This window comes from Lynx rufus, unplaced genomic scaffold, assembly GCF_022079265.1.
Source record: "Lynx rufus isolate CCGP_SWC_20201006 ecotype Redwood Valley unplaced genomic scaffold, mLynRuf1.p SCAF_9, whole genome shotgun sequence".
Lineage (NCBI taxonomy): Eukaryota > Metazoa > Chordata > Mammalia > Carnivora > Felidae > Lynx > Lynx rufus.
The window spans coordinates 18065031-18092926 of NW_025814897.1; the positions used below are offsets into that span (position 1 = coordinate 18065031).

The 27896-nt window shown below is 51.0% G+C and overlaps 1 protein-coding gene across 1 annotated transcript in view; it reads left to right on the forward strand.

The window, feature by feature from the left end:
* Positions 1–959: 959 nt before the first annotated feature.
* GRIK4 (glutamate ionotropic receptor kainate type subunit 4) overlaps positions 960–27896 on the forward strand; it is a 299620-nt gene continuing 272683 nt past the window's right edge. Inside the window, exon 1 of the mRNA XM_047071432.1 lies at positions 960–1041. Within this exon, the coding sequence (XP_046927388.1) occupies positions 960–1041 (82 nt within the window). The remainder of the gene's footprint in view (positions 1042–27896) is intronic.

Sequence of the window (27896 nt, forward strand, 5' to 3'; positions counted from 1 at the left end):
CCTTCACCCCACTGATGGGGTGCAGCTGGCAGGCTATCGACTCGGTTCTCAGGGTGTCCGAGAGGTCTCAGGGAGGTCCCCCCCCCCCCCCGCCCCAGTCCCTCTCTAGCTCTGGTTCTGACGTCAGAGGCCCACCTGCCTCTGGAGGAAGAGGGGTTGGCGCAAGAAGGATGGCGCAAGAAGGATTGGTTTTCAGCAGGTAGCAAGAGCAGGTGTGGAAACCAGCCGATGACCTGGTGTGCGTGCTTCTGTCCTCAGCATTTGCTAAGAACAGACCTCTCCCGCGTGTGCCAGGGAGGGACTGTTGTTGTCTAGCCTGGCCGCTTGTCCGGCGTTATCTCGATCTGCAGGACCGCTCTACCATGTGGCTGTTGCCCTGCTAGTCTTACCCGTGAGGACAGGGAGTTGGGTGGCCAAGAGAAGTCCTCAGGAAGGCCACCTAACTAGCGTGTGGAGGAGCAGGACTCGAACGCGGCGCCGTCCCCACTCCACTCCCCAGCGAGCGGTGCGTGTAGTGTGTCCCAGGGCCGTGGCACCGCCTTGCTACCCCTCCCTCCTCTGCTCGCTCATGGCTCCTGTGTAAGAGCGGATGAAGGTTTTCATCCCCAGTTAGAGATTTAAGAACGGTGGAGCCCCACGCATCATTTAGTCACCTTTACACCCGTGTGCCCCCCATCTGATCAGCAGGATGGAGTTAGAACCTGAGGCTTCTGTGGGCCTGGGGACAGGGAGGAAGGACAGAGGCCCGGAGCTGGCCTGGAGCTCTCCCACCAGCGGTTCTGGTGGGGCTTGCGGGCCCTCTCCACGGGGGCCCTCTGGGCACTAGCTCTAGTCGCTGGGCTGGGTGGGTGGCTACCTAGCAGGGGCACGGGACTCACCTGCTCCCCACCCCTCCCCACTCTCTCGCAGAGTTATGTCATGCCCAGACCAGCAGAGGGCTCCATGAGGATTCATAGAAGATGCCCCGCGTCTCGGCGCCTTTGGTGCTGCTTCCCGCGTGGCTCGTGATGGTCGCCTGCAGTCCACACTCCTTGAGGATCGGTAAGTGCTGCTCATACGGCCCCCTGGGGACAGCCCAGCCCTGGGGGATGCCTCCTCCTGTTAATCCCAGGTGTCCACCGGGGACATCTGGCCCCACACTGTGCTCTCCTGAGTTTAGCTGGGCTAGGAGGAGTGGTGGCAGGGGGGCAGCCGACAGGCGCACAGCTCCGGTCTGGTCAATGTGCCCAGCCCCCTTGTGAGACTAAGGGTGCCAAGTCCCCAGTTGCAGTGTGTGAAAGGCTCGGCCTGGCGCATGAAGGGGCAGCTGTTAGGGGAAGGAGGAGGTTGGGAGGAGCTGTGGGGATTCCAGATCCAGGGCTGGAGATCAGGGAAGAGATCTCCCCTCCCCTCCTCTCCTCTCCCCTCCCCTCCCCTCCCCAGAGAGTGTGCCTCAGATCAAGTCAGGGAGTGCTCTTAGTGACCCTGGCCAACTCCTTGGTGGGGCCCTTGACTTGGTATCTGGCTTGATTCTGGAGAGGGAAGGCAAGGCCCCTTCAGTGACACATGTTCTCTCCCTGGCCTTGCTGCTGCTGGGATGCCCACTCAATGCTGCCACCTGCCCTGTCAGCGACCTCGTCCCTAGAGCGAGGACTGGGAGTGCCTGGGAAATCAAGTGCCTCTTCTTCCCCAGGACCGAGCGAGGCGCGTTAACTGCAGGCTGAGGCGCTGCTGATCTGGGTCCGGGGAACACAGCGTCAGCCTCAGGGACAAGGAGTTGGTTCAGTCCGGCATACACTGTGTGGTCGTCTGATGACCCAGGACTGACGTGGAGTGTCAGGGATTGGGGAATTGTGTGTGTGTGTGGGGAAGGGGGTCAGTGGGGACAGAAGGGGGCACAGCAGTGAGAAGCCCAGGCAGGTGGGTCGTTGGTCCTAGGAAAGCTGGTTTAACAGCGGGACCCCTGGAGCAAGGCTGGGCAACAGCCCTGGAAGGTCTCAGACCTAGGCGAGTTATACAGACGGGTACCGATGCCCCTCTTCCCACACTGAGCTGCGGAGGGGGCGGAAATGGGGTAGTGTCAACAAGGCAGGATCCTAGATCCTAAACCTGAACCTGAAAGCTTTAGAGGCTGATACAGAAGGAAGCTATCGTGACGCCGAGTCCCAGGGAATTGGCTTTAAGCCGCAGGATTTCTCCGCCTGCAATCAGGACTGGTCCACAGTCCCAGAGGTTGGCGCACTGATGGTGGTTGGGATGCCCAGGGTGGGCAGAGGTGAGCCAGAAGCCGAGGCCTGGTGAGACCATGCACCACGGGCCAGAGGCCGAACTGCATCTCAGCGAGCTGTCCCGTGTGAACTTGTGGGCTCATTTCGCCATGCATATGCAGCAGCAGCTGATTGGAATCAGAAATGCAGACAGGTGACTTAGTTCTTCCCCTCACCCTGCCCTCGAAGCGCCACTCTGCATGCTTAGAGAAAAGGAATTAAAAAAACAAAATCTTCCCTCCCTCTTCCCCATTCGTTTCTACCGAAACTTCAAAACCTAATTTAATTCTGCTTAGCAGCAATGCAAAACGGTTCATCTCCTTAAGATGCTTAATTTATAAGATGCCTACAGTTATTCAGCATTTGCTGCGAGGTTTTCTCCCCCTCTCAATGAGTGGATAAAGCGGTAACCCATCAATTTCCATTTGTCGCTAATGGGAAGCGGAAAGGGATTGAGCCAGAAACGGCAGCGCCTCACGGCCTTGGCTCTCCTGACACTTGTTCTCTGGGAGGGAAGCAGAAAGAGGAGCTGACAGAGCCCTCTCTTGGCTGCTACGTTGACAACGGAGGGCTTCAAAGGGACCCTTCGTGCTCCCATACCCACCCCTGGAGCATCGCTTGTCCAGTTCTGTCAAGACTCTGTTGGCCCTCTGTGTTTTGGTTCACGCCAGGCCACTTGCATCGGTTTCCAGCCAGGCTGGAAGGTCAAACCGGGCCCGATCCCCTGCAGAGGCCAGGAAGCGGAGTTAAGCCAACAAAGAGAAAGAAAAGAAAAGGGAAACCAGAGCCACAGTGCCAGGACCCGTTTTGCCGTCTCCTTGGTTATCCTGGGGGCCGGGAGCTTTTCTAAAAGTCTCCTGAACCTAATGGATGGAAAGGTGCTAATTACTGTGGGCTCCGGAGGGGATCTGGAGTGGGGCAGGGATGGGAAGAGAAGTAGGTCAAGAAAACAAGTAGCTGTGCTTGTCAGCAGGCAGCCCTGTGCACAGTGGGCTGGGCCAGCACGGGTGGTGGGGGGTGCAGGAGTCTCCCCCGACCTGCAGAGGGTGCTGTTCATCCCCTTTCCCGCAGGGTCACGTCTCCCTGCATTTGGTGATCTGGGCTCCTTCCAAACCCCTCCGCCTCAGGATAGATAGCTCGGAGGGTGAGGCTGTGTGAAGGGGTGAGGAATCTCAGAGATGAATTGCCCGTCCTGTTCCATCCTCAGCCCTGCTTGTCCGCCGGTGACAATATGGATGTTTGTAAAGAGGCGGCCAGACCCATTACCGTGCCTGGGGACTGCTGCTTTTCATTCAAGTGAGGCACGGGGCGGGAGATACAGCCAAATTGTCTATTACAGTGCCCGGTGTTTACCCCCCGAATGAGGTTTTGGGTAAGAGAAAGGGATTTTATTTATGACTGTGAGGCTGCCTGCATAAATTCCCCAAACTCTCACACATATGTCAGCCCCCTTCAGTCATCTGTCTTCTGAAAATGTCTTTTGATTTTGCTTCTGTCCCTCTGGGTTCTCTGAGTGATGACTGTGGGAGCCACAAGTTAATAAGTGCTCAGAGAAGACCCCACCCCATCTCTACAGCCCGTCATTCCTTCGAAGGTTCATCATCCTATCTTAGAGCCATGAAGGATTCTGAGGATCCCATTCTCTAAGCTGCTCATCTTATCCATGAGGAAGACGGCCTAAAGGGGACATCGCGAGTAGGTGGCCGGGCTGATGGCAGCCGGCGCTAGAACCCAGTCTCCTGGACCCCTCTTACACTGCTTTCTTCGCCGCCCACTGGCGGGGTCCCCTGGCCACCGGGGAAGCAGATTCACCGTCAACAGGGTTGTCTCTGGTGGTTTTCTCCCATCCTGTTCCTGACATGAGCAAAGGTTACCCTTGCCCAGAACACATTAAGTACTCAATGTACTTAAGTATTGAGTACTTAGCTTTCCAAGTATTCCAATACTCCAAGTATTGAGTATTAGCTTTCCAGACTGTCTCCTGTTACTCCTTCCTCGGCCCCTCTTTCAGCCACACTGATTCGCTGTTCCCCAGATATACCAGGAAGGTTGACTCTGGGCTTTCCCCACCGGCCTCGCGTGCCTGGGACCAGCTCTTCCCATTCCGTCTTCTCTGCCTGGAAAACGACCACCACTACTCTTCTTTCTCCTCTCTCTCTCCTCCTCTCCCATCACTGCTCTCCCTGGCTTAAGTGGCTCTTCCTCCGCAGAGTCCTTTCTCGCGATTACCCCGTCCCTCCTGGGGAGAAATCATCTCTTACCTGCCATTTTCCCATTCCCTGGTACTTAACGCCTGTTCCAGCACCTACTGGGTTGTAGCTATTTTGGCCTTTTCCCACCAGACTCGGAACTCCAAGGGCGATCGACCTTGGACACACTTCGCGTATGCAAGTGTATCACTCAGACTCAATGAATGGGATGTGCGGATGAGTCCCGGGCCCCTTGCAAGACCTGCTTCCCCAAGAACGTGCTTGGTATTGTCGTTTTAAAGTACTGTCTTCTGATCTTACGTATATACGCTTAAAGGCATAGACCTACTGGAGGACGGGGAAGAGAAAGGAGAGAGAGGTGAAGGAGAAAATGTCCATCTGTCATTGACAGCGGAGAAGAGGAGTGGGCTGAGGATCCTGATTGGGTTCCAAAGCAGATTTTGGCTGTAATGATAAGTACGGTGATATAGTTCTCCATTTATTAATTCGCTGGACGGGTGTTTGTTGAGTGCTCTGTGCCAAGCACTGAGGATGTGGCAGCAGGATAACAATCACCAGAGTACCTCCCGCTCGGACAGGCTTTACTCTCTGCCGGGCACCGTGCTAGTATTCACAGATTTAGGGCAATCTTCATGTCAGAATTAACGACCCGATGTTAAAGATGAAGACACAAAGGCTCGGAGAGTTTAAAGGACTCGTCCAAGGTCACATAGATACTGAAATTTGACCCTGTCCCCAAAGCTGTCTCTTTCTACTCTCCTTCACTGTGGCTGGGACACCGCCGGGGACGGTAGGGATATCCCATTATCGGAGCGGTCATACTAACTCTAGCGTGTTCTACCTGGTAAAGGATTTGACAGATGGAGCCATTGCTGATGGAGTTCTAGCTTCTCGTCGACTCTTTTACCCACAAATAATCTCCTCTGGGCACAGAGAAAGTCCATCTCACAGATGGGGAAACTGAGGGCTGGGGATTTGAGAGCCTTGCTGGTCGTGCCACAGAAGTCCTAAGGAGTGTGGGTGGCATCAGACACACCAGCAGGTTTTGGAGCAGTTGGATCTCTTTCTTGTTTAAAGTTTCCCTGGGTGGGAAAGTAGCAAGAGCCTGGATTTATTTGACACTCTGCCTTACTAGGACACCCAGGCACTTTACAACTACCATTTTTTACTTGGTTGGTTTCCCCCAATGAGCTCCAAGTCCTGGAGAGAGAACGTTAAACATAGAACATTCAAATGTTATAAAGATGGAGATAATAAGAGAACTGGGGGAGGTAAGAGGGAAGGATAAAAAACAGTTTGTTTGTTTTTTTTTTATCCTGTTCTGCCGTGTATTAAATATATCTGACACACGGAGATCCAAATCTGCCAGCTGAATTCTGTGTCTTGCAAAAGATTCACGAGGGGGTGTTTTTGAGGAGGGGGCTCTCAATGTTGCCACGTGATGTGATTTATGGAATTTTGATGGGCACGTGACTTTTCATCGCTTTTCCAAATTGAGTCACCCATACAGGCAATCAATTGGTCTTTCACATTAGTGACAAATAGAAATTGATGACTTTCTCCTTCATCTGTCTCCTAGAAAGATTTCTGAGACACCGCTCTCTCCCCTGCCCAGCACCCTAGGGGATTTGTGTCTGCCTTATTACGTCCGTATTCCTGGGTCTAGCACCATGCCTGCCCCATAGTCATACTTTCTAAATGTTTGCTGGATGCATGAACTGATGGCAAGTTTTGAAACTTGAGCTGACCTGTCAGATTTCTCCCTCCCCAGATATTGGTCAGTGCTCAAAAAAAGCAAGCAGCTTTATTTAACAATAAGTGTGTAACATGTAATTAGAAGAGTAAATCTCTTACCAAAAAAGTCTATGTGTGTGTGTGTGCACGTGTGTGTGTGTCTGCAGCACGTATGCTTGTCCAAGGCTGTCTCTCCCTGCCTCCTGACTCACCCCTGCTGCTACAGCTCCAGTGGGGAGCAGGGAGCCTCAGCTGTATCTACGCAGGCACCCAGGCCAGTGTTCTGTGTGGAGTCACTCAGCCCACGATGTCATCACCTGCCTTCACCTGCAGCCTGTCTTCTTCCAAGAGCCTCACACAGGATGCCTTCAGGAAGTTTAAATTCTTAGCCTTTCCAGAACGCTTTTGTGAAGTACGGCTTCCGGCCACGGTCTCTTCTGCTGACAAGTGGGGATTGAATGTGGTACAGACGGGCTTCATTTTACTGATAAGAAAAACCAAGTTCCCAATCAGGTGAAGGAAGTTAGCAAAGGGCCCCTTTGGCAGGTGTCACAACTCCTGACTCCCAGGTGCCTGGTGGCATTTGTGCCGTGGTTTGCAGTGTTTAACGTGTTCTTACACACGTATGAATTCAAGTTCCCCAACAACCTGCAAGGCAGGTGGGAGGGAGCACATCTAATGGAAGAAGATCCTGAGGTTCCCAGAGTTTGTGACTTGCCCAAGCTCATACGGAGGAGAGTGGTGGTTTCAAAGGGAGGAGAGGAGAGGAGAGGGTACAGCCCAGGTGGTGGCTGAGCGGTTCTGGTGAGCAGAGGCAGTATAGACAGCCAAAGTGACAGAGTCTTGAATAGCTTGTTGGCAGTATTCTCTTGATGGGTGGGACCGAGAGCCACCAGAGGCCAGCGTGCCGACACCCAGGACCTCATGAAATCAGGCTGAGCTAAAGGAGATAGGCAAGTAAGTAGGAAACGTTGTGTTTTCTTAAATACATCGTGACTGATCTCTGGGACAAAACCGGGAAAGGTTCCGGGAGCAGGGCTATCAGAGCGAAGGGATGGTCTGGTGTTCCCGGATTATGGCTAATTTTGTGTGGCTGCCTCTGGTCACTTGTGCTGGAACGGCCTGCTTCCCCCTGGGCTCTTGTTGTGCCCCTCACAGTGGGAGTGAATCGTTAGCAAGCTCTATTTGGGGGGTGTGTGTGTGGGGAGAAGGTAGAAATTATGGAAAGAAATTTGGATTTGTTGTAAAGAAACGCTTGTTAGATGGACGGAATGACCCGTGCTGGGTACCGAGGCTTGTACAGCTGGAGGTGGCCACAGATAGTTTGGACGGGGATTTCAGCATCCAGGTGGGGGTTGGGCCTGTTACCTCTAAGACCACTTTCAACCTGGGATTCTGGGATAGAATGCTTTGGCCTTTGGTCTGTCCTCCTACTCCCATAGGGAGACAGTCCATTATCATCGTGTTTTCATTAACAGCCATTAATGAGCCTTAGGATGGAGGTGACCATCTACTGAACTTAGGCCATGACCTCATTTGGCCCCAGTTGCATGGGCAAGCCAGATAAGACACAGAGCCCTGCGGATTCTTTTCACTTCGTCAGTGGAAATTTGTCTAGGTGTTTCTTGTCTCCCTGCGGCCGCTGATGGGGGAGTCGGAGAAGCATGGGCACCAGTGGGAGCTGTTGCCAGACCTCAGCCAAGTGCCTGGGTGCGTGCGAGCCTGAGTGGGTGGGAAGCACAGGTGTGCACGAGCAGAGCCCAGACATCCCACTCGCAGCCTTGCGGCTTGGCTCCGGGCAAGACAGTGGCCACACTTACTCCGGCCTGCGGGAGGAGGCATGTGATCCGTACCAGCTTGACGGGGCCTGGGCCTTGGCTGCTGACGAACGCTGGGCATCGGGAAGGATGCAGACACCTGTCAGGCTGCTCAGCGCCCCCCCCCCCCCCCGTGTCGTCTTGTGTGCTTCTTCCCGTGGAGCTGAGTCATGGGGTCCAGCTGTCATGGTGGCTGGGTTGGCGAGGCCCACGAAGCCCACGCCGCCGAAGAGGGCTGTGGAAAGGGAAGAGAGCCCAGACCAGCTGGGGCACAGCATGTGCCTGTGTTGGCATACCCAAGCCCCTGGCCGGGCAGATGGTGCCACTGTGCTAGATTTGGGAGGCGCTACAGCCCTGGCCGGGGCTCTATGGCGTTGAGATTCTCTGTGTGCATTACCCTTCTCGGAGGAGAGGTTCACCATTCTGAAACTCTACCCCGAGGGCAGACATTAGCCACATGCTCTCAGCGCCTCTGGCTCCGTGTGCTCCTACTGAGGAAACCTGCGACTGGGGGGCGAGTGACCATCTGTGGCAACCCATGACAGGGTCCCTGCGGGTCTCTTTCTCTTCATCCCTTCTGCTAGGGGTCGCCCAGGTGTCTCCCATGGCTATTCCAAGTTTATCCGCAGCTGGCGGGCCAAGGGAGAGCGGAGCCAGGTGTGTTGTGGATAGCACTGGGGTTGGCTCTGGAAGGTTCCAGCATCGTGTAGATGTCGATGCCAGAGCGTGGGCTCTAGCCAGACTGCCTGGGTTTGAGTCTGAGCTCCACCCTTTACCGGTTGTGTGACCTCGGGCAAGCACTTGATAACTCAGCGCTTCGATTTCTTCGTCTATAAGGTGGGGCAACAGGAGTCCCACTTCAGGCATTTATGAGAGGCCGGTAAGTGGCCACACAGAAAGCACTCGGAACAGTATGAGGCAGAGGATCCGAAGCCGGCCCTGCGCTGTCTGCAAGCCCGATGTGGGGCTTGAACTCGTGAACCGTGAGATCATGACCTGAGCCAAAGTGGGACGCTCAACCGATTGAGCGAACCCAGGCGCCCTTCCCCTTTTCCTTTTAGCAGCGTTTTCTTAAAATTAAAAAAAATATATATATTTATTTTTGAAAGAGAGATACAGAGTGTGAGCGGGGGGAGGACAGAGAGAGGGAGACACAGTCTGGAGTAGGCTCCAGGCGCTGAGCTGTCAGCACAGAGCCTGACACGGGGCTCAAACCCACGAACTGTGAGATCATGACCTGAGCCCAAGTCGGATGCTTAACTGATTGAGCCACACAGCACCCCCCACCCCCCACCCCCCAACTTCCCTTTTTCTAAACCCTGCTTTAAATTCATCTCTTTCTCAGAGCTGAGAATCTTCACCTGGTTGGGAAAGCTCTTGCTTCCAGAATCTTCCATGCAAGTCGCACGAATGTTCCCGTGCTTGTGCGTGTGTCATCATTGATGCGTACCCATCTGTCCCTTATTTGAATTCCATCGACCCCACAAGCCAAAGAGCATCCTGATGAGCTCTGTCGTCCCCCCCCCCCCTCTAGGTGGGCTTCCCACGCTGGGATGATGGTGCCAGGTCCTGGCTAAGGGATCTGAAGCCTCTCCCATCTTAAAAACCACCCTAGTCCCACATCCCTCGTCAGCTAAGCCGCTATTTCCCTCCTTCCCTTTACATGGAAACTCTGCAAGAGAATTGCCTGATCAAAGCTGCCTCCATTCCCTCTCCTCTCTTACCCTCTCAGTAGGACGCCCTCCCAGCACGTTGCCCCCACCAGGGATGCCCGCCTGGCTACATCCAGTCATCTGTCCCCAGGTCTCATCTTACTGGCAGCACTGACGTAGCTCCTCACTCCCTCTTCCTCAAAACCTTCTTACTCGACTTCTGGTCACACTCCTATCTTGATTCTTGCCCTGCCTTGCCGGCTCTTCCTTCTCAGTGTCCTTTGCCGGTTCCTCCTCAGCTCTCTGACCTCTGAATATGGATGCGCTGTAGGGTTCTAACACAGCTCCCTCCACACCCGTTCTTTAGACACCTCGTTCAGTCTCAGGGCTTTACGGGTTTATGGCTCTCTCCTCTCCTGTCCAGCTCCCACCTCTCCCCCAATTCCAGACTCCTGCACCTGCTTACCCTCCCCATGTGGATGGCTAAGAGAAACCCAGATTTGACATATCCAGAATCGGGGTGTGGATTCCTCTCCCCGTGCCTGCTGCTCCTACCATCTCCGCCATTTCCTGAATGGGAGTGCCATTCGATCTGTTTGGGCTCAGACCCCAACCTTTGGAGTCACGCTTGACCCTGTCTTTCTCGGACGGCCTCTCCACCAGATAATCCCATTTGCTCTACTTTCCAACTCTCCCCAGAGTCCAGCCGCTCCTTACCACCTCACGGTTGCTTTCCTGTTCCAAGACGGTATTACCTCTCACCTGGGTCACCGCAAAGGCTTCCTGCTGGTTTCTCTGCTTCCCGCTTTGCCCGGTGACTTTTGTTTCTCAAAATGGCGGCAAGAATGGTTATTTCAGAACGTAAGTTGGATCCTGTCAGTCCTCTGTTGACCTCCCCAGGGCCTTCTCATCTCACGTCAGAGTAAAAGGAAACATCCTTCCGGCGTCCCACAAGGCCCTCCACGATGTGCCCCACCGTTGTGTTACTTTTCCATTTCCATCCCATTCCGCTCCGTCTCTTGCTCACTCCAGACCAACCCCAACCCCACGGGTTTCCTTGCTTCCTCTTAGACGTGCCAGGTATGCTCTCACCTCAGCGCTTTTGCATTTGCTGGGCTCTCTGCCTAGAACTCTCCTCCCTGGATATCTGCTTGGTCCGCTGTCACCTCCTGCAGGCCACGCCCTGCCCCACAGTACCCCCTCTCTCACTCGCTCGCTTGATTTTTTCTATGGCACTTATCACCACCTGACAAACTGGTCCTACTTGCTTATCGTCTGAGTCTTCCCGTCAGGAAAAGCCCTTTGTTTTGTTCTCTGCTACTTCCCCAGCATGTCAGATAGCGTGTGGTGTATAGAAAGTGCTCACTAAATAGCTACTGAACAAATGAATAACGTGGCCCCAAGGGACGCCCCAAAGGAGCTTCAAATTTGCCAGCTATTGGAAACCAGGGACGATGGTACTCTCCCTTGACACAGAAGCAGTTCTGAACAAGTGCCCCTTTCTAAGTGCTGGTTCCCTGTCCCTGTGTTCTCTGATCCCTGCAGCAAACCCCGGGTCCTGGGGCCAATCTTGATCCCATTCCGAGGAAGCCTAAGCCAGCAGTTTAATGACTCAGCATCACAGTGAATCTTGGCTGCTGGTCTTACTTCGTCCCCTCAGATCCAAACACCAGGCTGGTGACTTACAATCATCCCCCACCTGTGCTGCCACCGCGGTGCTCAAGTTTCTGTCCTGTCATCAAGTCTGAGACCTCACTCTGACGTGTTGCCTGTGCGCAAGCTTCCCTGCGCCTGTGGTCGGGCCTTGCTGGTCTCCGTCTTCTGAGAGCCTGGGGACCTGAATCTGGACCCAGCCTCCCGGCTGCGACCCTGCCACCTGCTTCCAGCTCTTTCCTGACGCTTCCAGCGTTGGCCAGGGTACCTGCCTATTGTCTGCCAACAGATTTTCCCGGTGCTGAACTCGCCTGTCCACTTGTGCTGAGATTCACAAGATCTTGACGGTGGCAGGGACCCCAGTCTAACGCGTTCCACTTTGAGTAGTGCCGACTCTGGGTTTTTCTTTCTCCTGAGCCCACATCTGTCTGTCTGTGCCTTCCGCCTACTGTCCTAGCACTGCCCATCCCTCAAGAGCATGCAGAGCCGGTCTCTGTTCTTCCCGGTGATGGCATTTCTGAGATCTGTAACACTGTCATTTCACAGCTCCTCCTGTCTCCCTTTTTTTCCAGAGATGCATCATCAGTACCTTTGTTCCTTCCTTCTCGGCATCCTGGTCACCCTCCTCCGATGGGTTTTCTTTTTCTTCTTCCCGGTTAGCATGTGGCCCCCAGATCACAGGCAGGCCCTCCCCTTAACTGCTTCCAGTCGAACACAAGCACCTGTTCCAGGCTGGTGGGGTCTGGTCTCCAGGTTCAGAGCCCTTGGTGGACCCATTCCCGCCAAGCCCTGGCTGACCAGTCTTTGGGCTAAAGGACGTTCATCTAGGTCGCACCTATGCCTGTGAAATGCCCCCCCTCTGGCTCTTCACAGGCTAGGCTTTGCTCTCAACACCCAGAGCCGGTGTCGCTCCTGCAGCAGGATGCGCCAGGGTCACCTGGGTAAACACACCTGTGTTAGGGAGCCTGGTGCCGGAGGTTTGCTGAGTTGTCACCCCTGTGGCTTCTTCCAAGATCTGCTTTTCCCATCCTTTCTAGTACATGGTCTTTCAAGCAGGGAGTGACATGGGCAGGGGAGGGAATGCCACTTTGCTGGCAACACTCATAAATTCGCCCCAGTGGCAGGGATCTAACAACATGAGACTTTGAGCTTTCAGCTCACAGATGAAAGAACAGGGATTTTCCCCGAGATGACAGAAAAGGGAAACATACAGCCCTGGGGGCCTCAGCAGGAAGCTCTGCTAAGGAGTTGTTCCAAAGAGGCACCAGCCATCAGTTTGGGAGGAGAATTTCACCGGGTGGCCCCCAACCCCATCCCCTGCCCACCTGCCACCAGCAGCCACCTGGAAGTCTCAGACCAACAGACTTTGGGCAAGTGGGCGAGCTTTGCGAAGATCACCAGTAAGGAATTCTCCTTGCACTTTGTGGAGCTCTTGGGGTTTCTGAACCTAAAGGGACCTTTACCTGGAAATGGTGGTTGAATGCTAATTTCCCCGTCAGAGCCAATTTGGAAAAGCCAGAGAGCCAAAGGAATTAAGATTGTTAAGTGGACGTAAGTGGAGTTCGTGGAAATGAGTGAAGGCATCTGTGGATTGCCCCTATTGGAACTCTTCCCGTGTTTAATCAGCTTCTTCCTCATTGGCCCAGAGAGCAATGTTGGCCCCTGGGCAGGCGGGGGCCAAGCTCTCTTGGAGGGCCGCTGCTGTAGGCTTGGGGTGGTAGCCTGGGGTGGGAGGCTCCCTTTTGGGTCATGAGCTAGTGCCTGTCTTACTGGAAAGCCATAAGGGCGGTCCCCTCGGGGAGCTTGGAGTTCACATTTGAGGCTTCATATCCTGGGCACTAGGGAGCAAGTCGGCCTTGGATTAAAAATTCATGGTTATGACTCTCCCTTACTGTCCATATTCCTTTAAGCAAATTACACCACCTTTCCTGCACTCAATTTCCCATCTGTACACAGGAGATAACAGTTTGCCATTGGACATTATTGCATTAATTGAGAGATGTGCGAAGTGCTGTACCTGGTGTGTGCATCTAGTAATACGTAAGAAGCATTAGTTCATTTGTTTTTTGTTTCTTTAAAAACAGCAACAGTTTGCTCAACGTCGTGGCAAACATCATCTTGGGTCTCGTCATGGGGTAACGGAATGTGGATGGGCTTTACTGACAAAGTCAGAATTGAATTACAGTTTCAGCATGTGACCTTGGACAAATTACTCGGCAGCTGTTTTCTGGTATAAAAGGGGAGTAATATCACTCAACCTGGATGATCGTTGAGGTTTATGTGTGTGATAACACATGCAAAATGGCTAGCATGGTGCCTGATAACTAATAGGTCAATAAATAATAGTTATCAGCAGTTCTATTAATTATTATTACTATAATCACAATTATTAAAACTGTAGTTTTCCTATTGCTGCCATAACAAATTACAATGAATTCAGTGGCTTAACCAAGAAAAATTCATTATCTTCCAGTCTGTAATTCTGCAGTCCAGCATGGCTCTCGCTGGGCTAAAACTAAGATGTCGCCTGAGCTGTATCCTTGTTGGAGGGCTCTAGGGGAAAATCTTGTTTCCTGCTCATTTGAGTTCTTGGCAGAATTCAGTGCTTTGCAGTTATAAAATCAAGGTTTCCGTTTTATTGCTGGCTGTCAGCTAAGGCTGCTCCCAGCTTCTGGAGTCTGCCGCATCCCTTGGCTCGTGGCCCCTCTCCTCCATCCTCAGAGCTGGGGGTCAAGTCATTTTCACGTGGCAGCTCAGCCGGGAAAGGCTGTCCGAGTTTAAGAACTCAGGAGATTATATTGAGCCTACTGGGATAATCCAGGATAATCTCCCCATCTCAGGGTCTATAACCTAAATCACATCTGCAACAGTAGATGAAACGTAACACACTGGCAGCTTCCAGGGATTAGGGGGTAGATGTCTTTGGGGGCCATTATTCTCCTCTGTTTGGACAGCCTCCAAGATGGGAGGCTGAGCCACTGGAAAGCCTTCTCATGAGGAGTGCCTTATTCAGGGGACAGTACCTGCACTCGGAAACCGTCCCCAAGTCCAGTCCTCGGCCCACGTTGCCTGACTCCTCTCACGATCAGCCATCTCGCAGGAGAACCAGGCAGTTGAGAGCAGCCAAGCCAGTGCATTTCCTTGCGGGGTGGAGGGAGCTCGATAGGACGGCCAGGTGACTGTGACCGAGATTGTACCACATGGGGAGAGAGAGCCGGGAAGAGACTGTGTAACAGGAAGCCCTTCATCATGTTCATTTAACATGTCAGGGTTCTAAAGGAGTAACCTACAAGCTGAATGTCATTCTGAGGCCATGGTAGGTGGGCTCACCTGGGCTTGGCTGGGAGGGCTGTGTTTATTTCCTGCTACAGGGCCCGGAGAGAATAACATCCCCCAGGGGCTCGCCTGTCATCCTTCCAGAAAGGCACAGATCCTATAGTGCTTTGAGAAACAACATGATGTAGGAGGTACTGCTCTGGGCAAGGAATTTGGAGACCTAGAAGCTGGTCCAACCTGTCTCTCCATCCCCTGGTACTTACTGAATGCTTTATTGAATGCTGACAGCACCCTGCAGTGGGCCAGCCTCTTTGGAAGTGCAGGACAGAAACTGTTTGGTTAATGTTCTAAATAGGAAAAGGCAGGACTCTCAGACATGAAAGAGTTCATAGGGCAGTACAAAACAGGGAGGCATCCAGGGCTAGAGGGTCAGCTCTCGAGTTAAACATGGTGACGGTGGTGGTCCGGGGGCCATGGGCACAGAGGCATTTTGGGCTCGTTTTGCCTTTCCATCTCCCGCTTCCCTCCAGAATGGGCTTCATGGGAGGGTGATGGACCAGCCCTTGAGAAGGCCTTGTCACAGGAGATGGAATGACATTCATGTTTACCGAGCCCCTAATATGTGCCCATCACTTTCTATAGATTGCATAATTTAAATTTTGCGAGAGTCTCCAGAGGTAGAGTTGATGATGTCTGGTATTTAGGTATGGAAACCGAGGCTTGGAGAGGCTACGGTCACTCAAACAGAATCTGGAAGACCGTGGGTTTGAACCTGGGTTTTTGGCTGCATCCCTCTATTCTGTCTGCCACACCAGCCATCTCCCTTTCCTGCTCCCTGCTGTGGTGCCCCCCCCACCATGGAGCCCCTGGGGGAGGTGCGGGGAGAAGGTGGGTCTTCACCCAAGACCCCTGGGACACCTCAGTTCTTTAAAGGAGCAGAAGGCAGACACGGTACCTGTGCCCTCCTCCGTGTCCTACCCTTGCAGGCTTCCTGTTCAGACATTTGGGAGAGAGAAATTAACTCAAAATTGAACCATAGGAGTAGCGCTGAAGGCACCTTTAGGCTAAAAATAAGACCAGAGGCTGTACTGCACAGAGGGACGAGTCTGCATGCTGCCTTTATTTATAGCCACTTATTTATTAGATTCCAAATGATGTTTAACCAGGAATCATATGGCAGTGATCTTTGATTACTTATGCGGCTAATGGCTGAACATATATTATTATCGCTATTTATTCAGCCCTGTTAAATGTACCGGGTGCTTCTTTTCCTGGAAGGCACCGAGAAAAAGGGCCTGGAGAATCCTTGAGAAGTACGATCAGCAGGAGACCCCAGGGGAAGGAGAATAGAGGAGGTGGCTTGGCAGGTGGCCCCGCGGAGCAGGCAAGGGGTCTCATCAAGAGTTTATATAGAATGGGGCAATCCGTTGAGGTAGAGGGAGTGGTGATGGGGGTGAGAGGGAGTACTCTAAAAGGGAGAGAAAAGTTGGGGGTAAGATTTGGGCCTCGGGGGGCCAGAAATGTCTAGGCTTATAATAATAGCAATGTTTATTGAGTATTTATTACATGCGAGGGACTGTGCTTTTCAAAATTATTTAATCTGGGCCACCTGGGTGGCTCAGTGGGTTAAGCATCTGACTCTTGATTTTGGCTCTGGTCATGACCTCACAGTTTGTGAGTTTGAGACCCGCGTCTGGCTCCGCGCTGACAGCGTGGAGCCTGCTTGGGATTCTCTCCCTCTCTCTGCTCCTCCCCTGCTCTTACTCTCTGTCTCTCTCTCTCTCTCTCTCTCTCAAGGTAAATAAATAAAACGTAAAGATTAAAATTATTTAATCCTGTTGTCATATCCATTTTACATAGATGAGAAAGCTGAGGCTCAGAGAAGTTAAATGACTTACCCAAGGTCACACAGCTGGTGTGAGGCTGGAGCCCCGTCTGCCTCTGGAGACCATATGCCCGTTATACCAACCTGCCTGACTTCAAAACCAGTGCCCTTCTCCTCTTTTGACCAAGCTTAACTTTTTGAGTAAACAGCTTAGGAAGAGAATGGAAAGCTTCTTGTCCGTGGAGACTGGAGTTCTTGGCTTCCCTGTGCTCTCCTGCGGTGCTTGACAAGCCATTCAGGATGAGACGTCTGCGGTCCCCAGGGTACAGACCACTTACCTAACATAGACCTGGGGGGGCCCCTTGGGGAGGGGCAGGGAATGTGCCATTCGGGATGCTGAGGAAAGGTTTCTCAGATGGGTAGACCCCATCCTGCCTAAACCACGGAGCATGGCAGCCAAGACCATGGAAAGTGACAGGTGGCGGGGATCCTGGACACTTCCAGGCCCCAACGCACCAGGATCCAAAGCCAAGGCTTCCCCCCCCGGATATTGGAGGAGAGCGGGACCTGTCTCATGGGGAGAACTTGGCTCACTGACCTTCTCAACACCCACTGCCACCCCTCCCAGCCCCTGGCGCCCTCCCTGTCACCTCACACTTACCCACTCTTTCGTAGTCTTGTCTTTCTAGAGGAAAGTGCAAACTTCTTTTCAGGCTATCTGAAGCCTTTGTAGGCAGGCTGCAGACTTTCCAGATGGTATCACCGTTCGGTACCACGCCTTCCTCCCCATGTCTGCCGCATGACCACTCACTAGCATGCCTCCCACCCACTAGACACATGGGAGTCTCCAGAACATCCTTGCCTCTCAGGTGTCTGGGCCTTTGCTCCTTCTGCCTGGAATGCTCACCCTCTCACCTTGCCAGCCGGTGGGATTTTAGTCATCATTCAATGGCTTGTTGACCCGTGAGCTCCTCCTGTAAGACACCTCCCTTTCCACCCTTTCTAGTTCCAGGACTTTTGCCTCTCCTGTATACCCATTCCACGGTGTGTGTGACTCAAGAGACACAGCGATGGGAGCTTTTTAGGCATTGGTTTCTCATATTACCTGCACTCCCCAGGCCTTGCTCATAGCAGGTGGTAAATAAACATCGCTGGAATGAATGAGTAAATGAATGACTCATTCTTATCCTGGGCTGCTGTGGAGGAGGAATTTGTTCCACATGGGACCGTATACCCACTGGCTTTGAAAATGGGGACATTGGGGCAGAAAACAGGGACTAAATGAGCTAAGTTATGCATCTCGAAATAGAACAGCAAAGAGCCTGGAATATTCTGGTTGGGGGAAGGGGGGAAGCTGTTAGCTGGCTGTGTCGGAGTTTGGAAGGGAGGAAGAGACCTGGGAGGGGGATTTCAGGTGCACCCTCTCCATGCCTCGTCCTATCTATCTGTCACTACAATGTGCTGTCTCCAGCCTTTCTAGTTATAGTGGAAGACGCTGCGTGAAGCATTTGACCTTTAGAGATTGTATATGCTTGTGACCCGGCATCCCAGGGGCCCCCTGCCCTGCTTGGCTCCGATGCCCGAGCCCCACCCAGGGAGGTGCCACCCCACAATGGAGTGGGTTGGCCTCAGGCTTTGTCACCCTTTTACATCTTCCCTCAGTGGCCTTCCCTTTGTGCAGACACGGCCAGCGGCTGCCTGGGGGTTTGGCCAGATGCCAGGGGGCCAGGGGACTTGAGGAGAGGAGTCTCACAGGGTCAGATCGGGTTGGAGGGAGGGGTAGAGAGGGGTCAGGGGACAGCCAGGCTGCGGCGGGAACGGTGACTGAAGAAACTCAGGGCTTGGGAGGGAAACCCAGGAGGAGAACGAGTCCCGGGTCGCGGGAACTGCTGACTCTCTGGGCCTCTGTTTCTCAAGCCGTGGTCGCCTCCAGCCTGGGGTTCGGTGTTTCTGTGCAGTTCTCGTCTCTCTCGGGGCTGCAACAGATGCGTCGTAACCTCCCTGCTGTCCTCCTCCTCTGCTGTTTTCTCTTCCCTCCCTCTCTTCATTCTGCCCCTCCAAGTATTTACTGTCCACCTGGGTCTGGATTATCCCCTGATTAAGTGCCATTTAGCTGTTGGCTGCCTGTTCGCTCAGTTTTATAGACACATTCAGCGTGGCACAGAGGCCAAGGCCTGATTTTGGAGAGGGAGGGTAATGAGAACAGAGCACAGCGGCGGCCCACTTAGATTGGATTTTAATAAAGTTTCCAGCTAACCTAAATCATCCTCGTCACGGGCCGCTTAGAGACCGCCAACCGTGCCTGTCTGCCCAGTGCTGCCTCCCCAGGCTGGGGCAGGCAGGAGAGTGCAGCACTGGGGCTGGGGGCCTCGAGGTGGGGAGCCCTGTCGGAGAGGACGTGCCCGTCCCCAGCAGAGGACCCTCCTTGCCGGCAAGGGTAGGGCTGTGGTAAAGGCTCTCCGAGGGGAAGCCTGTGGCCTTGCTCTTGGAGCAGCTGTTAATTAGTTGCAGATGATGAGATAATTCATAAAAATTAGCAGTGATTTCCTTCATTGTGTTAATATCACCGGGCAATAAAACTGCTGTTAAGGATGACTTTTCTCTGCATCGAGGAGCAGGACGTCAAGGAAAAAAAACAGCCCTCCACAGGGGTGGAGGGGGAAAAAAGGAAAACAGAATCGGGCAGAGAATGGCAGGGGGAGCGATTTCTAAGCTTTGGCTGGAATCATCAGAACGAAGTCAAATTGAAATGCAAATCCTGGTGTCTCTCAGAGCGCTGGCTGGGAAGACAATTTGGTGGTGTCACCTTGGCGTTGATGGGCAGACAGTCGGGGCCACGGGGAGGGCTTCCCTGGCTGCCCGGTGGAAGGAAAGATGCCAGCAACCAGAGGCTGTGGCTGCAGCCTCTGCCCCAAGCAGGCCCTTCCAGTTGGCCTGGAAATTTCCAGGAAAATTCTCCAGAGAGGGGACACACTTGCCTTTGAGGCCTATGAGGCATGATCTAGCCTTGACCCCCTCCCTCTCTCCCCGAGCTCTGCCCACACCGACCTGACACCAGTTTCTTCCCTGTGCCAGGAGCCTTCCTGTGTCAGGGGCTTACACACACGCTGTTCTCTCTGTCTAGACCATTACTTGTCCTGCTGCCTTTTTTTTTTTTTTTTCCCCCAATCTGGCCAACTCCTATTCATCCCTCAGGTAAGATATCATTTCTGCAGATAAACCTTTGGACTGTACTTCTAGTTCTGGCCCAGTCCCCACACTGGAGATGGGGAGTGAGGGATAGATGGATAGAGAGTCTTTTCTTGGCTTAAACCCTTCCTTGGTTGCCTGTGACCTCCAGGAGAAGGTCCCAACTCAGGTGCATGTAGTAGCAATTTTATAGCAGGATTCGTTTGCTATGGCCGCCATGACAGAGTGTCACAGACCGGGTGGCCCGCACAACAGAAGTTTCTTTTCTCACAGTTCTGGCAGCTGGAAGTCTAAGATCACTGTGCTGGCAAGTTTGGTTTCTCCTGAGCCCTCTGTCCTTGGCTTGCAGATGGTCACCTTGTCACCATTTCCTCACGTGGTCTTTCCTTCTGTGCAGGTGCACTCCTGGTTTGTCTCTGTGTGTCCAAAATGTCCTCCTCTTATAAGGACACCAGTCAGATCGGATTAGGACCCACCCACCCCAATGAGCTCATTTTAACATTCGTCACCTCTTTAAAGGCCCTCCTTCCAAATACAGTCACACTCTGAGGTATAGGGGGTTAGTTAGGGTTTCAGCATATGAATTTCAGGGGACACAGGTCAGTTCAGAGAGTCCCCCTACTTACCACCCCCCCCCAGTCACATTGCCACCCACTCTCCCAACTCTGGGCTGTGCTTGACACACCCAGAACATGCCACAGTTTTCTACCTGCCACCCCACCCAGAATGCTTTTGTCCAAAATTCTCTAAAATGTAGTTTAAATGTCACAGTCCCCATGCAGTGTTCCCTGATACGTTCTCCCCTTCCTCCTAGTGCTCACACCCTTCCTCAGTGTCATCATGCCTCATAAGTGCCTAGTGTCTAGCAGGTTTGTTTATGGGTCTTTCCTGAGCTTGTCATGCTCTTTTGACTAACACAGAGTGGGCACTCCATAAATTGTCGAGGGAACAAATGAACGAGTGAGTTGAAAGATCAAAAAATAGTTTGGGGGTACCATTTAATAATCCAGGCCAGAGATGATGTTGGCTTACAATCTGGGAACAGTAGAAGAAGTAAATAGTTCTTTTTCAAGTGCCATGATCTCATGGTTCGTGGGTTCAAGTCCCATGTCAGGCTCCGTGCTGAGCTCAGAGCCTGGAGCCTGCTTCGGATTCTGTGTCTCCCTCTCTCTCTGTCCCTACCCCCCTTGTGCTCTTTCTCTGTCTCTCAAAAATGAATAAACAAAAAAAAATGGAGTGGAATTGACCAGTCTTGGTAGTAGATTGGATGTAGAGCATGAAGGAAAGGTCAAGAATGACCAGGTTTTGGGCTTGAGCAACTAGGTTGCCAGAGGTATCATTTATTAAGAAGGGGAGAATGGAAGAGGAGCAAGCCTGGTTGGGGTGGAGGATAAGGGGAGATCAAGGATTCCATCTGGGAATCCACAGACGTCCGAGTGGAGATGCCAGAGTGTCAAATGGAAATAACATGTTAAACTCAGACAGGGAGTCTTGGACAGATATATAAATCGGGGTGTTATTGGGAGTCTTCTAGGGAGAGAACCATGTGGAGGGCCTATGAGCTCAGAGAAGAAAGATGAATGAAGGCTCAGGGGCCACTTTGCAAAATAGACATAGTCTACTGCAAAACTAAAGGACTATGGTATGAATCTTAACCAGCCAAAAATATTTTAACCAGCAAGAAAGAGTGGAAAGTTGTGAATTTTGTGTCTGAGGAGCATATTGGCTGATAATGCTAGGTTAGCCATAGAAAAGAATTGTCTTGAAAAACCAGTATTTCTTTTGATGGGCCAGTTGATACTGTGGTTAGTGCAGCCTCCCATTCTGCCCTGGATAAAGTAAACGTTAGTCTCGGAGCGTCTATTTGCCAGGCTGGGAGAAGTTTTCCCTAGTGATGTGTTGTAAGATTCTCAAGGGATACATCATGAATGCAGACTTGCAAATAAGTACAGAACCTTTCCAGACCATTAACAAATTCTGCTAAGCATTCTTCTTTCCTGGGAAGAAAGAGTGAAACAAATAGAATATGCACTTGATTTAATTGATGGCTGATTGATCCAGTCACTCATTCATACTCAGTGTTATGGGCAAACCACAAGTCAAGGTTGAGAGGAAGGATAGTATTTGATTCCTTGACCTCTGAGAGCTTGGGGAGATAACACTAACACGCATGAAAAATTGAATGAGGACGCAAGACAATTTAATAACTGTAGTAAGGCAAAACATTTTAAGTGCCCAGTGGATAGTAGAGACAACATATAGTATAAGAGCCTCGCAGAGGGAGAACTCACCCTCTATCTCTGTTGAAGTAGTCAAGGGAAGCATTTCTGTGCTCACCCGATCCACTTTGGGAAAGTGAATAAAGGGTGCTCTTTAAGGCATCTAGGAAGTCCAGATGGGATGGGATGGAAATCTAGCCTGTGCTTCTGTTGGAAGATGACGTTTAGATCTGCTGCCATCTGTTGGTGAGTGTGGAAAGGAGCCAGGAGTACGGTCCTCAGGTGGTAAAAACGAAAGCTGCCGAGAGGAGCCAGGTGCTGTTACTTGGCTGTCTGGGATAAGGTAGCCTTGGTCTGGTCCATTGTCATGAAAAATATGGTTCTCAGACTAGCAGCATTGACATCACCTGGGAATATGTTAAAACGCAGGCTCTCAAGCCCTACCCCAGACCTACAAAACCAGAATCTACAGTGTAGCCAAATCCCCAGGTGATTCTCACGTTCATTCAATTTTGGAAAACACCAATCTAGTCCTGGTGACTTAAGAATCTTCTGGGCTGCTTCCCAGACTCTCCTTTCTGGAAATTCTGATTGGTAGGACTGGGACTAGAGTTGGAAATTCATATATTTGAAAAACATCCCCAGATGATGCCTGCCATTGGGAAAGTTTTGAAATCTCTCAGTTGTGCCCACATCCTTGGGTCAGGCCAGCTTTCTCACCATGCATACACCTTGCTGTTGGCTTTCTCCTCTCCATTGAAATCAGAAAGTGCTAAATGGTGCTTTCTTGGTTTTCTTCTCTCCAATGAAATCAGAAAGTGCTAAATGGTGCTTTCTTGGTCTTCCTTCTCCCATCCTTCTTTATACCTCTTGGTGACTGGTGCCATTTTGACTACCCCTTCCTTTTTGATCTCGATTTCCATTCGAATCTCTGTTGGTAATGGTTTCCATCAGATCAGAGTCTCCCTTCTCACTTTTTCTACTGTTGACTCCTTTTTTGTCTCTCTTCGGGTTATTCTTCTTCCTTGAGTTCTTCCTGCTTCCCTCACCCTTTCTGGGCTGTCTTTTCCACTCTGTGGCTGTAAATACCATCTCTGTGTAAACAACTTCCAGATCATCTGCCACCCTACCCCTCTGTAGCTCCAGCTGTGTGCAGAAGGTCCCACACTTATTGATAGCACCACTCAGGCCATGGGTCAGTAATGCTACCCTCAGAGGCAGTGAGTGTATGGGCTTTAGAACCAAATCCGGTTGGAATAATTTGTATAAAATGATAATACATAGCAAATGCTTAATAAATATGAGTTTCTTTTATAAAAAAAAGTTATTCATGACTGATAACTCTATCCAACTGAACTCAATTCCTTGTACCCACCCTGCATTTTCTTAGCTCTGTGTCTTTGCTCATCCTCTTTCCTCTGCTGGGATTATTTCCAATTTTGCCGTCTTTCAAGACCAAACTGTGTTGCTACCTTGGCCAAGTCTGTGATCAACTCAATCCCAAATCAGCTTTCACACAAATTCCTGTACTTCTTTAACTGTCACTCCGATGGTACTTGAATCACATTATACCTTGTATGGTCATTACTTGGGTACGTGGCATCTTCCCTGGGAGACTGAAATCTCCACTCGGGCCAGCTTATGACCTTATGATAGTTTTATTCTCTAAAAGGCGTAGCACTGTGCCTGTCCATCCCGTGCCAGGGAAGCTCAAATGTCCTACTGGGAGGGGATGGGCTGTGTTGGCTTTACATGTGAAAGTTAATCCATTACTCTCCATTACGTATACTAGCAGAGTGTGGAGAATCAAAATAACAGACTGTCCTGATATTACTGCCGTTGGCTTTGGAAGGCATTGAGGTATTTGTGCTTTAGATTTACCTTGCTGATTATGTTTCATCTGGCATACATTAATATGGGTGTGCATTCCATGAGCATATACCATCTGGAAACCAGAAGGGGATAATCCAGAAGCATGCTGAGCAGGGGGAGAAGCTAAGTTAGGATTTTCAAATGTCCTGTGGGGATAACCCGCAGAGTGAATACTCAACCCCAGCATAACTGAGCATTGGCTGTTTTACTATTATTCCTGTCTTAGCTTTCTCTGGTAAAAACCCTTTATAACACTATGGGCATTAGTCAAGGGCATGCGAATTACTTGTCATAAACAGAAAATACTTTAGGTGATGGAGCTGAAACACTTGCTTTTGAATTGATGTCAGACTATTATATAATATGGTACCTTATATTTGTGTAATGATTGGTCATTTATAAAGAGCTTTCGTGTATGTTATTATATCTTCCTGATGCCCTGAGGTAGATAGAGTAGCTCTCTAGCCTGTTTGACAGATGGGGAAACCAGGGTTCAGGGAAGTAAAGTGACTTCCCAGGCTCTCTTAGTTAGATACAGGCAGAACAGGGACCACAAGCCTTTGTCTTTTTATTCTTGGGTCCCAATGCTTTTCCCACTTTACCATGTTCCTTTAATGAACTTCCAATTCTTTAAGATGTTTATTATTATTCACTTGTGACATTTGCAGGTGGTTCCAGGTGTTTCCAATTTTCTGGTGAAATTCATTATTTTTATCTATCTTGTACATTCACTTTCCATTTTTTAACAAATTCATCAAAAGTCCTTTTAACTCTGAGATCTGAATCACCCATGGATCTGTTTCTATTATCTGTTGTTGTTGTTGTTGTTGTTTTTTCCCCTCTTGGATTTTGGTCATATGGTTCTATGTCTAGGTATGCCTAATAATTTTTTTTTTTATTGAATGCTAGGCATTGTATAGGCTATAGACACTGTAATCTTCAAGAGAGAGTTCACTCTTTGCTAGGCAGAGTAAAACTAATGATCTTGATCCAATGAAAGACTGAACTGAGTCCAAACTGCGTTGTGTTTTGATATGGCTTAATCTACGTCTGATTCACCCCTTCCCGAGGGAGTAGCCAGCGTTGAGAGCCTGGCGTGTTCACTGGTTCCCTTCTCTGCTGGGTCCTAATTCTACTCTGGTCTCTTCAGTACCTTGAAACTACAGGAAAATCTCTGTTTTGATAGATGCTTTGTGCTTAGGTTGTTTGTTTGTTTGTTTTTTGACCTTCTGCTCCATCAGCTTGAGAATTCTGTAAATGACCTCAGGGGAAAACTGGCCATGCATTTGAAGTCGTTTAGATTTCTAATTTTCTCTTTCTAGTCCTAACTCTGTTGGAAGCTTTGCTGGCTTTTTTTTTTTTTTTTTTTTTTTTTGGTTCCCTAGCAGCCACCCGATGCCAGTGCAAAGCCTGGCCTTCCAGCCTCTCATCCTGTGCCCAGAAATGGCAAATCCCGCCAGGTTAGAAGCTACTAGAGAACATCATAGAGAACATCAGCTCAACTCCCCTCACTTTCCTCTCTCTGTCATTGTAGCCTCTCTGATCCTCGTTGCTCCAACAGGTCTATGCTGCCTTAAAACAGAAGATTATTGTATTTTATTTATCATTTCTCCTTGTTCTCAGTGGAAGTATTGATCTGCCACATACTATCCCATCCTAGCCGGAAGTAGAAATCAAATGTTTATTATTAACGTCTAAGAGCCACGGAATTTACAAGGGCAATTCTTAGCTGGGAGTCTTGATAGGTGGCCCAGCCTACTGGTGTGAACCTTCCTGGAGGCATTCACTAGAGTGTCTGGGCTGTCCAGCCAGGAAGATGCCGGGAAATGGATGGGTTGTAAGCACGTACCCGGGAGGAAGGCATTCATTAGGCTGAGGAATGAGCTTTCGGCAAGCTCAGGAGGCCTCGCCACTCCATCAGGTTTCTAATGATTTTGTCAGAGTGTTAATCCCCGGGGTGAGCAGCAGCATTTTGATATCAGCAAACAGATTGTGTTTCAGCCCAGATAACCCAATATGGAGTCCTGCAAGAGAGCTGAAAATAATTTGTCATATTTTAATGGGGTGGAGAGAGGCTAGGCCGGATAGCTTACAATGGAAGTAGGGCGATGGGGCTCACTGTGAGGGTGGGATGGGCGAGAGGCACTGGACAAGGGACTGGCCCCTGTGTGGACCCCATTGGAGTGTGCTTATGTGTGTGGGTGTGAAAGAAAGAGAAAATGCATGCACAGAGAGTGCTTCCGGGATGTTCCCTTCTATCACAGAACCCTTTATGGGTGCCCAGTCTGGACCAGGTCCCAGGACTACAGAGATAAATAGAAGACCAGAGTCCAACCCTTAAGGACCTCACAGTCTGATGGTAGAGGTCGACAAGTAACCAGATGACTAATAACAGAGGTGCTGGGTTCTGGATGCAAGAATGTCCCTGTGGCATTGGGAGCACAGGGCAGGGACAGGGCTTGGGTGGGCCAGAAAATGCTTGAGCTGACCTCTGAAGTGAGCCGAATGGATGGGGTGCAGAACATTCCAGGCAAAAGGAACAGGTTGAGGAAATGTGCTGCTCCAGTATTGCTATAATGTGCCCATAATTTTGCAGAAACAGAATTCCCATGGTCACTGCCATTACCTTGGTCTTTCTGACCTCTTGCCTGGGAGAACATTCTACCTGCCTCCCATCTCCCCTTCTTGAGTCTGTTGTACACCTTGCACCCGTGTTTTCTTTCTAACATACAGACCTGGCCATTGTTCACAGCTCAAGAACTTCTTAGGGTTTATAAAGTAAAGTACATAATAATTGGTGTGGGTTAAGCCCTTCTGCCATCTGACCAACACGTACTTCCCTTTTACTGTCCTCTTCTGCACCCTCTCCAATCCTACCCTGGGGCCCTGTTCTCTAGTTTTACTGGGCCACTCACCCTTCCTGCAGACATGCAGCTTTCTCCTGACCCCCTGGCTTCGGCTTTGTTCATGGCATTCTGTATAACTGATGAAATTCTACTCTTTCCTCGACACCCAGATCGTATGTCACCTCCTCTCTGAAAACTTCCCTGATCCTCCCCATCAGAATGATTCATTTCTCCTCTGAGCTACCTGATAGTTTGCTCTTCCTTTAACAGACATCACATTCTGCCTCTCTTACTGTGTTTTGTGCCGTCTGTTGGTAGCAGCCCCGACCTGCACCAAGGCAATCTCCTTGAAGGCAGGGAGAATGCCTTTTTCATCTCGTAGCCTCCATCAGCCTCACAATGCCTGTGCGTTTCTGGTGCTCGATAAATATTTATTGATCGAATGAATAAATGAGTATTGAATGGGCTTTCTATGTGTTTTGCTCCAGGTGTCTCTTATTGTAATTAAAGTTTTTTTTTTTGAGTCAATTTCAGGCAAAAAGCAAGATAAATTTTATGTGAGCTTTGAGAAGCACTGTAAAAATGATTTATGGTTGGGTGGGAGGATCTGTGCAAACAGGTTGGGGAGATGCTCACAGGCAGCGTCGGCCGGAGCTTGTGCAGAGGCACAGCTGCCCTCGGCAGCCATAGCCAAGGCCGGAGGCCCTCAGGCAGAATGCTGCGCACCCCCACCCCCCCCCCACCCCCGCCCCAGGCCTGGGAGAAGCTTTAGAGTGTGATGTTCAAGTACTGCATGAAAATGCTCACTCCTGAGAGTGTGTTAGGGCGCTCGTGAGTAGCATTCACATGTAATAATACTCTGCAGCCCCGTGTTTGGGGATGGTCCTTTTGTGTGGGGCTTGTGCTCTTAGGCACATTTGCACCGGTGGGGATAGCTCTTGTCTAGCACGTTCTGTCACTGCAACCCTGGCAAAGCCCACACGGGGCTCAGACTCGTGACCTTGGCCTCCTGGCCTCATGCTCCAGCCGGCCGAACCAACGGCCGCAGCAGGAGCTGGCTGCACCTGTCTCTCTCTGTTTCAAGAGCGAAGTTGACGCTGGGCAGCTGGGCACCGGGAGCCAGGGCCCTGCCCGTCATGAATCGGATGCCTGGAGACAGTTCAGCGTGGAGAGTGAGAACACCTTCTGAGCAGCCGAGATGGGTCCCGAAGGGGCCGTTTCTCCCAAACGGGGACAACAGCCCTGGGACCTGTGGCTTTCACTTTCTGATGACTTGGCATCAGCAGCCAGGTGCCGTCTTGTCCCCTAACTCCCCCCCCCCACACACACACCAGCCATTGTTCCCAAGGTCCAGATT